At 45.3% G+C, this 12201-nt stretch overlaps 1 protein-coding gene across 1 annotated transcript; it reads left to right on the forward strand.

Annotated features, from left to right (window-relative positions):
• Positions 1 to 281: 281 nt before the first annotated feature.
• Positions 282 to 1724, forward strand: NYX (nyctalopin). The gene has a single exon (XM_075538240.1). The coding sequence runs from the start codon at positions 282 to 284 to the stop codon at positions 1722 to 1724; it is 1443 nt and encodes a 480-aa protein (XP_075394355.1).
• The last annotated feature ends 10477 nt before the right edge of the window (positions 1725 to 12201 follow it).

The raw sequence follows: 12201 nt of genomic DNA on the forward strand, positions 1-12201 counted from the left end.
GTCCCGTTGGGAGGCATGGTCGACAATACCGGTTGACCCTATTGGCTGAATCAAACTCACCTGGCTTAGATGGGCCAATCCAGGTGGTGTACCACCCCTTCCTGACCAGAAGCTCGAACCTCTGAGCATGAGTAGTGGATGCCCCAGTCCCTATGCTAGTTACCTAACGAACCCTTTGTAAGGCCCTGGAGACTAGAAAAGGCCGTTTAGTCCCTTAGTGGTGGGCGGTGCCTCCTGCCACCTGGGAGGCTAGGATTTTACCGCGGATGACCCTTTGGCTGATGGTGGTTCTGTTTCTGTCTTTTCTCTCCCCAGCGATGGTGCTCGGCCTGCCTGGCGCTAGGGCCGCGGGCGCTTGCACGCGCTCCTGCCCCGCCACGTGTGTCTGCAGCAGCTCCCAGCGAGGCTGCTCGGTGCGCTGCGAGCGCGCGGGCCTGCTGCGGGTGCCGGCCGAGTTCCCCTGCGAGGCGGCCTCCATCGACCTGGACCGCAACCGCCTGCGCGTCCTGGGCGAGCGGGCCTTCGGCACGCTGCCCGCCCTGCGCCGCCTGTCGCTGCGCCACAACAACCTGTCCTTCATCACGCCCGGCGCCTTCAAGGGCCTGCCCGGGCTGGTGGAGCTGCGCCTGGCACACAACGGCCACCTCCGCTACCTGCACGCGCGCACCTTCGCCGCGCTGGGCCGGCTGCGCCACCTTGACCTGGCCGCCTGCCGCCTCTTCAGCGTGCCCGAGCGGCTCCTGGCCGAGCTGCCGGCCCTGCGCGAGCTCGCCGCCTTCGACAACCTGTTCCGCCACGTGCCGGGCGCCCTGCGCGGCCTGGCCAACCTGACGCATGCGCGCCTGGAGCGGGGCCGCATCGAGGCCGTGGCGTCCGGCTCGCTGCGCGGCCTGTGGCGCCTGCGCGCGCTCAGCCTGCAGGCCAACCGCGTCCGCGCCGTGCACGCCGGCGCCTTCGGCGACTGCGGCGCCCTGGAGCACCTGCTGCTCAACGACAACCTGCTGGCCGCGCTGCCCGCCGACGCCTTCCGCGGCCTGCGCCGCCTGCGCGCGCTCAACCTGGGCGGCAACGCGCTGCGGCGCGTGGCGCGCGCCTGGTTTGCCGACCTGGCCGAGCTTGAACTGCTCTACCTGGACCGCAACAGCATCGCCTTCGTGGAGGAGGGCGCTTTCCAGAACCTCTCGGGCCTTCTGGCGCTGCATCTCAACGGCAACCGCCTCACCGTGCTCTCCTGGGCTGCCTTCCAACCCGGCTTCTTCCTGGGACGGCTCTTCCTCTTCCGGAACCCGTGGCGCTGCGACTGTCGCCTCGAGTGGCTGCAGGAGTGGATGGAGAGCTCTGGGCACGTCGCTGAAGTGCCGTGCGCCTCGCCGGGATCCGTGGCGGGCCTGGACCTCATGGAGGTGAGATTTGGGCATCTCACCGACGGCCTGTGTGTGGACCCTGAGGAGCTGAACGTGACAGCATCTGGTCCAGGCCCATCCCCAGACCCAGTAGCTGCCACTGTGAGCAAGTTCAGCAGCCTCCTCTCCAGGCTGCTGGCGCCAAGGGCTCCCGTGGAAGAGCTGGCCAATAGCACCGAAATGCTAGCCAACGCCTCGTTGTCCAGCGGCTTTCCTCACTGTGGGGTACGCCGCTTGGGCCGCCAGACCAAGGTCCTCCTCAGCGTTTGTCTCCTGCTCGGTGTGGCCCAGCACGTGAAGTCTGGCTTGCATATGGACTGACTGACCCTGACACACTGGAATGGCCCAAACTACGTGGCCAACCAGAGAATGTTTGATTCACCGGACTTGAGGGGGCAGGATGCAGGCGGGTTGTGAGGATGCCGCTGGAGGGTGGAAGGAACAGTTTCTCTTCAGAGCTGGTCCTAGGAAGAGAAGAACCCTAAGAAATGCCACCTCGGGGGGGGGGGGAAGATATGGATTTTTGCCCATGCCATATGGGCATCCGTTAAAAAAAAAAGAAGCGAGAATGAACATAGAAGGCTGGGAATTGGAAGACACACACACACACACACACACACACACACACACACACACACGCCTCTCCCATCTTCAGACAACAGGGCCAGCAATGACTGAAAATGAGTCAACCAATGCCTGAATTTGAGTCAACCTATATAGCTAAGAACGGTGCCCTTTCTCCGGTCCAGGTAGCTCACAATCATTTTCCCTCCACCCTAGGGGCCTGGGGACATTGAGGTCCAGGAGCATGGATGGACAGGACAGGAGAGAAGGGGGATAGGAGTGGGACTTAGAGCAAGGTGGTGGTGGTGCCTGGCGTCTGAGATGTATGTGTTAAGTGTTACAACAGAGGACCATTTATTTATTCCCGTTATTCCCAATGGTGGCCTTGGCCACAAAGAAACTTGAGGGACAAAAGAAGTTGTCTGTGGACAAGTACACGCAGAAAGTTCTAAGAGTAAACAAACAAACACCAACAACACAAAGGCTAATCAAGTTACTACAAGACTAATCAGAGATTTTCATATGCTCACAGTATTGAAGGCCATAGAATCTCTCTTTTTAGTGTTTTGTAGAAGAATGTCCAGAAGGCACAAAGATGCTATGCTAGTGGGACTAGATGATTCCTTTTAGCATGGAAATCATTTGGGGACTTACTAATGGCCAATCAAGAAGGAGTCAGTCAGTAACTGAGCAGGGGACTGAAAGATGGCCAGCATGGGAGTTGGCCACAGAATGCTCCCAGACCTGATGGCCAGACACAGGGCAGATCAGTACCTGCAGCGAGTGTACACAGCATCAGGGAGGGCTGTGACCGAGGGCAAGGCTGTCAGATCCTATTTCAGAGGCCCTAACAAGCCAGCTGTTCTCAGGGTTGTAGTTGGAAATGAGTAAGCTGGACTATGCTGTCAGCCTCAGGACCTGAAGCTCTTTTGGCTCAGTTACTGGCTGCTGGCACATGCTGTATCCTGCTGGGCCTGCTCTCTAATTAGCAGCAGGACCACCTTGAGCTGCACATAGCAGGCCCACATTCATGATGAACCATGAGTACCATATGTCTGCTAACTACGTACTCAGGCTGTTCCCCACACCACGTGCAGTGATGACTGCACTTGTCAACATTCTGGAGAACTGTGCTCTTCTCCGTGTTCACAGGTACACTCTTTGTATTTGAAGAGGTAGACTTTCAAAGCCCACCTGGTTCCGAGCTGGGAGCAGTACCTCTGGGTCTAGGCTGAGTATCAAAAATGTTGCCAAAAGTACCACCGAGGGCAGGGGATTTCAAATGAGTCCCGATCAGCATTTTCAAAACCAAAATGTGATAGATGAAGGGTAGGGAAATTTCCAGAGTATCACGTGTATAATAAATATTGTTTTGTGAAGCTTTATGCGCTTTTGTTCCAGTTGTACGTGTATGTATTGGGCAGCCACCATGGTCTGGAGCATGTGTGTTTTATTTATTTAACTTTCTTTTGAAAAAAAAATGAAACTACATGTCAACATTAGAAGAAGAGTATAGTGAGTATTTTGGCCATTCCACCTAGATTCCTAAGATGTTCATGCCTTACCATATTTCTTTTCCTTCTTGACACATTTCATATTCTTTCTAATGTGGCTGTGGGAGCTAGACGTGGCAGCATGGCCACTCCCTAGTTTTACATTAAAGAGAACAGTGCGTTACAGCTTACGTTCTAAGCACTTGGTTATGTGTTTGTCAAGTCAGCAGTTTGAAACCACCAGAAGCTGCTCAGGAGAAAGATGAGGCTTTCCACTTCTGAAAAGAGTTACAGTCTCAGAAACTCACAGAGGCGGTTCTAGCCTGCCTATAGGTTACTCGATGGCTGTGGGTTTTGCTTTGTTTGTTTTGATTCATGGAAGGTTGGCGTCCTAACTCCACTTTCACTCTTGATGTAGGTTCAGTTTGAGTTTTTGTGTTACTTTTTTGAGTTTTTGTGTTACAGTTTGTGTTACATTTGAGTTGTATGTGTTACTTCCTCAATGATTAAAATGAGACCCTAACTCACTGCCACTGAGTCAATGTCAACTCATAGTCACAGTACCCTATAGGGCAGGGTAGAACTGGCTTATGTGTTTTCAAGACTAACCATGGGAGTAGAAAGTCATGTCTGGTGATTTTGAAATGCTGACCTTGCAGTTAACAGCCCAACATGTAACCATCATGTCACCAGGACTCCTGAGCATTAAACCGCAGTGTGGTTATGCGTAGACAAGTGTGAGACAAGCCCAAGGAGGAACTGTTGGCCTTTAGGACGGCATGCTTAAACGTGGCTTAACTAGTGTGCAGACAGATGCTCACCCAGAGAACTAGGAAACTAGCCTGGGCATTTACCAAGAGCAGCCATTTAGAGGAATGCTGTCGGATATAAGTTAAAAGTTGGGGGTCCTGGTATTGTAACCACCTTGTGGTAATGACTCAGGATTGCATAATCATGGGTCATCACCTACCACACAGTGATGGAAGCTCCCAAACCAATCCTGTAACCCCTTTTAACCTGCAATTGTAAATGTACCCCAAGCAGAGTGTTTTTCCTGCTTCTGTAGTCTCAACCGTGACCGTGATGGATTGTCTCTGCTACCAATCATGATCTTGTGAAGATGTCCTCTGCTCTTTATCACATGATGAATCCATTGCTGCGATTTGGTGGGCTCCATCAGCCTTAGACTGATGGTTTCTGACATCTGGCTAATTTTATTTTGTCTTTGTCCCATTTAAGGCTTAATAAAAGGGACTTTATAAAACATGTTTGAATCTGGGGTCTTTCCCCCCCCTCGCCCATTAGTAACCTAACTTTTAGAAATTGTAATTAGCTTGTTTCTGTACATTTATCATCCGTTCCTGCTCTTTAGCTCCTGCATTCCAAACTGGCAGGTGCCTGGTTATCTGCCTCTGTTCACCTCTCATGGGTCCTCCCCACCCCACAAAACCTGCAGTGTTCCACTTGGTAAGCCAGCTAGCATTTCAGAGAAGAAAGGATTCCAACAACCATTTCATTCTAGTTTAGCTTTTAATTGTGAATTAGGTGAAAGCAGATAATCAGTTTTACATTCAACAATTCATATGTAGTTTGTTTCATGTTCCAGATGGCAATTCTCACATACTAATATCACTTCTTCTTGGGTTTCCTGTTTATATCCCTCCTTTTCTAACTCTTTGGGTAAATGCTGTCCTTTTGATTTTGAGTGGTTGATTATTGTATCACAGGAGTGACTTCAGTTGCAGACCTGAAGGGTGTCTATGGGCATAGTTTTGGCTGTCCCACTAATTCCTATCTTATCAGAAAGCTTGCTCTCTTTTATGATTTTTAGTTTTGTTTCACGATTTTCTTGCACTCCATCCAATGTGATCTTTTTTCCAAGGCAGTTGGTAGTGGTAGCTGGGCACACTCCCCCTCACCTGTTCAACAGGCCCGTCTGTCTGAGCATTACCATTAAGGCAGCATTTTGTTTATAACCATATTTGTCTCTGTTGCCTTGAACTCTTGTAAACCTCCCAATGTCTTACCCTGCTTCAGTCATTTTCTGCCAATCTCCTTACTGCATGTTGCCTTTCCCTTCACCGAAGTTCAGAAGTATCTATCTGGAGCCCTGGTAGGGTAGTAGTTACAAGTTGGGCTGTGATCTGCATGGTCAGCAGTTCAAAACCAACGGCAGGTCTAACGGAGAAAGACTGGGTTTTCTACTCCCATGAACAGTTACTGTCTCGGAAGCCCACAGGGGGTTGCTATGAGTCAGCATTGACTCATGGCAGTAGGTTTGGCTTTTCTTCCCATCCACCCCTGGCAGCCATTAAGGACTTTCTTTTAGTGTGAGAACCTTTTCTTGACTTTTTATAATAGTGATTTCATATATAACATTTGTCTTTTTTTAATGCCCTTTTGTGTTTTTCATATATAATGTATAGTGTGGTTCTTGATGTCATCCACAACTACACAAGACCTCTTTAAAGACCTGCTCATCTGCACAAGATCCTTTTTTATTAGTAGTAATCATTTTACTGGGGGGGGGAACTCTTACAAAGCTTATAACATTCCATCATTCAATTGTATTAAGCACACTTGTATATATGTTGCCATCAACATTGCCAAAACATTTTCTTTCTACTTGAGCACTTGGTATCAGCTCCTCTTCCCTCCCCCCTCCCCACCCTCCCACCATCGTGAATCCTTGATCAATTAAGTATTATTATTGCTATTTGGTGTCTTGCACTGTCTGTGTCTCCCTTCACCCACATTTCTGTTATTCGTCCCCCTTGCTTGGGGGAGGGGGCAGGTGGCAGCTATATATCCAACCTTGTACAAGATCATGAAGAGCAAAGATGTCACTTTGAGGACTAAGGTGCGCCTAACCTGAATCATTTGTCAATCACCTCATATGCATGTGAAAGTTGGCCATTGAATAAGGATAATGGAATTGATGCATTTGAATTAGTACCGATGATTGCCAAAATTTTTTTAAAAACTCTGTTTTGGAAGAAGTATAGCCAGAATGCTCCTTAGATACAAGGATGGCAAGAGTTTGCCTCATGTACTTTGGACATACGATTGGTCTCTCCTAAAGGACAACTGCTTAGTAAAGGATGAGGTCAGCGAAAAAGAGGAAGGCCCTCAGGGAGATGGACTGATACATTAGCAGCAACAATAGGCTCAAAGAAAACAACAACAGGAAGGATGGTAGTATTTTGTTCTGTTGTACTCATGTACACTACAAATTGGAACCAACTTAACAGTACCTAACAACAACAACATGCAATATCACTTACCTGTCAGTTTCTCGTGTTGCTGTGATGCTGGAAGTTCTGTTGCTGCTGTTTCAACTACTAGCAGGTGAACAGGTCCCAGCAGAGCTTCCAGACTAAGAACAGACTATGAAGAAGAAATAAGCTGTTCACTTCTGAGGGATTAGGCACTGATAACCTTATGAATATCAGCAGACATTTGTCAGATATAGCTCCTGAAGACGAACCACTTCGATTGGAAGACACTCAAAGTATGACAGTGGAAGAGCTGCCTCCTCAAAGTAGAATTGACCAGAGGGCATAGCTTTGCGCACCTTCATTTGCTGATGGGGCAAACTGAAAATGAGAAGAAATAGCGAAGCTTTGCGCACCTTCATTTGCTGATGGGGCAAACTGAAAATGAGAAGAAATAGCTGCAAGCATCCATTAATAAGAGGAACATGGAATGTACAAAGTATTATTCTAGGAAAATTGGAACCTATCAAAAATGAAGTAGAATGAAGAAAGATAAATATTCTTGCCATTAGTGAGCTGAAATGGACTGGTATTGGCCATTTTGAATCAGATAACCATATAGTTAACTCCTGGGAATGACAAATTCAAGAGAAACTGTTGCTTTCATAATCAAAAATAACATTTCAAGAGCTATCTGTAAGTACAATGTTGTCTATGATAGGATATCACATAATAGCTATATGCTTCCAAGGAAGTCCAGTTAATACAAGCATTATTCAAATCTGTACACCAATCACTAAAGGTAGTGATGAAGAAACGGAATAGTTCTAACAATGTCTCCATTCTGAAATTGATCAAACATGCTAGCAGGATGCACTGATAATTAGTGGTGGTTGTAATACAGAAATTGGAAACAAAGAGGAAAGAATAGGAGTTGGGAAATAGGGCCTTAGTGATAGAAAAGAAGCTGAAGATCCAGTGGTAGAATTTTGCAGTAGCAATGACCTTTTCATTACAAATACCCCTTTGCAACAATGTAAATGGTGACTATACACATGAACCTCATTAGATGGAATATACAGAAATCAGATAGACTACCTTTGTGGGAAGAGATGATGGAGAAGCTCAATACAGAAGCCTAAACAAGGCCAGGGTCATACTATGGAACCACAATCAACTGCTCATATATAAGTACTGGTTGAAGTTGAAGAAATGAAAAGTCCACAAGAGCCAAGACGTGATATTGATTATATCTCACCTGAATTTTGAGAACATCTCAAGAATACATTTGCTGCATTGAACACTAACGACAGAACTGCATACATGAATATAAAACCAAACAAAAGGAACATCAGACATAAAGAAAGCAAAAAGTCAGGGAAAAGACAAGGAAGAAAAGACCAAAGGGAATTTCCAGAAGAGACTTTGAAACTTGCTCTTGAATGTCACTCAATGTCAACGTTGATTCACTGTGACTCCCTGTGGGTTTGAGACTGTGGCCGTCTTTCTCACTCTGAGCTGCTGTTGGTTTCAAACTGCTGACCATGCAGATCACAGCCCAACACATAACCACTACACCACCGGGGTTCTTGAATGTAGAGTAGCTAAAATAAGTGGAAGAAATGATGGCATAAAAGAACTGAACAGAAAATTTCAAAGTACTGCAACTTGAAAAGACAAAACAAAGTATCATAATAAATGTGTAAAGACCTAGAATTAGAAAGTCAAAGAAGAAGAAGAAGAAGAAGAAGAAGAAGAAGAAGAAGAAGAAGAAGAAGAAGAAGAACATGCTCAACATAGCTCAAGCTGAAAGAACTGAAGAAAAATACAATCTTGAGTTGCAATTGTATAGGCACAATAGTGAATAGCATAGGAAGTACCAAAAGGGGATAGAAGAAGGGATTCCATTAGTAGTTGAAACTATTGGATACAAAGTTGATGTTCTGAAATGTAACCCCCCACCTAATTACAATAAAAATTGTTATTTTACAAAAGACAATGAACGGAATTCACAGTCACTGTACCAAAAATAATTGATAAACATTCATCCATTTCAAGAACCGATGTTATTGAAGGAAGAAGTCCAAGCTGCACTGAAGGCGTTAGTAAAAAACAAGGTTCCAGGAGTTTGCAGAATACCAATTAAAATGTTTCAACGAGCGTGTGGAGCACCAGAAGCACTCATTCATCTACATTAGGAAATTTGGGGAAAAAGAAATTTGGAAGACAGCTATCTAGACAATTGACTGAAAGAGATTTGTACTCATGCCGATTCCCAAAAAAGGTGACACAATAGAATGCTCAAATTATACAGCAATATCATTGATATCATATGCAAGTAACATTTTGCTGAAGATCATCTATATTGACAGAGAGTTGCAAGAGGTTCAGGCTGAATTCAGAAGAGAACATGGAACATGTGATACCATTGCTGATATCAGATGGCTCTTGACTGAAAGCAGAGAATACCAGGTAGATGTTTTTTGTTTTGTTTTTAAAAATATTTCTATTGGGGGCTCTTACATCTCTTATCACAATCCATACTTTCGTCCACTGTGTCAAACACACTTGCATATATGCCACCATCATCATTTTCAAAGCATGCTCTTCCCAGTTGAGCCCCTGATATCAGCTACCCATTTATTTTCCCTCCCTCCCCACCCACTCTCCCTCATGAACCCTTGATAAGTTATAGATTATTATTTCCATATCTTACATTGTCCTCTGTCGCCCCTCACCCACTTTTCCATTATTCATCCCCTAGGGAAGGGATTCTAAGTTGATCCTGTGATCAATTCCCCTTTTCTCCCCCCACCATTCCTAATCCTACTGGTATTTCTACTCTCCTTGTTGGCCCTGAGGGGTTTATCTATCCTGAATTCCCTGTGTTGTGGACTCTTATCTGTAGCAGTGTGCATGCTCTAGTCTAATCTGATTTGTGAGGTAGAATTGAGGTCATGATAGTGGGGGAAGGAAGCAACAAAGATCTAGAGGAAAGTTGTGTGTTTCATCGGTGCTATACTGCACCCTGACTGGCTCATCTCATCTCTTCCCTGTGACCCCTCTGTGAGGAGATGTCCAATTGTCTACACATGGGCATTGGGTTGCCATTTCATGCCCCTAGCCCCCATTCACCTTGAGTATGGTTTTGTTCTGGGTCCTAGATGCCTGATCCCTAATCCCATCGACATCTCATGACTATACAGGCTGGTATGCTTCTTCCATGTGGGCTTTATTGCTTCTCAGCTAGATGTCTGCTTGTTTATCTTCAAGTCTTTAAGACCCCAGACGCTGTATCTTTTGATAGCTGGGCACTATCAGCTTTCTTCACCACATTTGCTTATGCACTCATTTTGTCTTCAGCGATCATGTCATGAAGGTGAGCATCACAGAATGCCAGATTGTTAGCACTAAGTGTTCTTGTGTTGAGGGAGTACTCGAGTCAAGGCCCAAGGTCCATCTGCAACCTTAATTCTTAACATGTAGATATGAATACATAGTTCTATTCCCCTCTTGTTATATATATATATATTTACATATATACATGCCTGTATTTCGACCTCTACAAATGTTCTTTGCCTCCTGGCTCTTTCCTCTATTTCCTTTTATTTTACTCTTGTCTCACCATCGTTTGGCCTTCATTTGGGTTTAGTAATTCCTCGCTGCTACATTGCCCTTGATTAAGCCCCACTAGGCATCCTACAACCTTCTCCCCATTGATTATAGTTCACTTGTTGTTCCCTTGTCCCTGGTTTGGTTACCCGGCCCCCCCTTCCTTTCTCCCACCTCCCCTTCTCCTGTATCCCACCAGAACCATTGGTCTAGTTCTTTTCATCTAAGAATTATTTATCCCAACCAGGTAGATGTTTATTTGTGTTTTATTGACTATGCAAAAGCATTCAACTGTGTGGATCATAAGTTATGGATAACATTGAGAAGAATGAGAATTCCAAAACACTTTATTGTATTCATGTGGAACCTGTACATAGACCAAGAGGCAGTCATTAAAACAGAACAAGGGAATACTTGTGTGGAAAGGTGTGGCTCAATCTGTATGCTGAGCAAATAATCTGAGAAGCTGATCTATATGAGGAAGAAAGTGGGATCAGGATAGGGGGAAAGGTTACTAACAACCTATGATATGCAGATGACACAACCTTGCTTACTGAAAATAAGGAGGACTTGAAACATTTGCTGATAAAGATAAAGACTGACACCTTCAAAAAAAGACTGCCGCCTTCAATATAGATTACAACTCAATATAAAGCAAACAAAAATCCTCACGACTGGACCAATAGACAACATCATGATAAGCAGAGTTAAGAAATTGTCAAGAACTTAATCTTATTTGCATCCACAATCAATGCACATGGAGCAACAGCCAAGAAATCAATTAACATATTGCATAGGGCCAATCTTTTGCATACAATTTTTAAAAAGTATTGAAAATGAAGGATGTCACCTTGAGGACTAAGATGCAGATGATAAGTTTTGTGTCAACTTGGCTGGGCCAGGAGTCTCAGTTTGGCAGTTGGAGCCTCCCCTAGGGTGTGATCTAACATAATGTAACCAACTCTATGATGAGCTCTGCTGTGAGCAGCTAAGTGTCCGTGGGAAAAGTATGGTGGAGTGCTACCCCTTTAATCAGATAGCCGCCATGATGCAATTGGAAGGAAGTTTCATTGGAGGTGTGACCTACTATTATGTAAGTTGACACGGTTAAAGGTAACTGTTCTCTCTTCTTGCTGGTCTGGAGCCTGCATCTGGCTCATAGACCTGCCATGTTATCTGTGCACCCTGGGAGCGATCAACAACCTGTCATATTGCCTGCTGACCTAGGATTCATTCTACTCTGCGGCCATGAGTCTGACTTGCATCTTGGTTCATCTTCCTGTTTCTTGGTTCCTCAGTCTCTGCCTTCACCAGCTTGTGGTCTTCCTTTTTCTGGACATGAGTCAGAGAAAACCTCCAGTTTAACATCTGACCCATAGACTTGAACTTGATTGGACTTAACACCTGCTACACCTGCTATGTGTGAGCCACTTTCTTGATATAAATATCTATCTATCTATCTATCTATCTATCTATCTATCTATCTATCTATCTATCTATGCACATGCATACCCATGTTTATTGCTACATTTTTTGTAAAGATTTTAAAAAATCATTTTATTAGGGGTTCATACAACTCTTATCACAATCCATACATACATCAATTGTGTAAAGCACATTTGTACATTCATTGCTCTATCTATCTATCTAACATTTTTCTGTCAATAGTTTTGCTTCTCTAGAGAATCTAGCTAACAGTTAGCTGATCCAAGTTATGATATTTACAACCACATCATATTCATGTGAAGCTGGACAATGAATAAAGAATATTGCAAAGGTAAACAAGCGGCCTCTAGCTCAGAAGCAACAAAACCCACATGGAAGAAGCACACCAGCCTGTGTGATCCCGAGGTGTCGAAGAGATCAGGTATCAGACATCATCAGAACAAAAAAATCATATCATTGTGAATGAGG

The sequence above is a fragment of the Tenrec ecaudatus genome, chromosome X (genome assembly GCF_050624435.1).
Source record: "Tenrec ecaudatus isolate mTenEca1 chromosome X, mTenEca1.hap1, whole genome shotgun sequence".
In the NCBI taxonomy this organism is placed as follows: domain Eukaryota; kingdom Metazoa; phylum Chordata; class Mammalia; order Afrosoricida; family Tenrecidae; genus Tenrec; species Tenrec ecaudatus.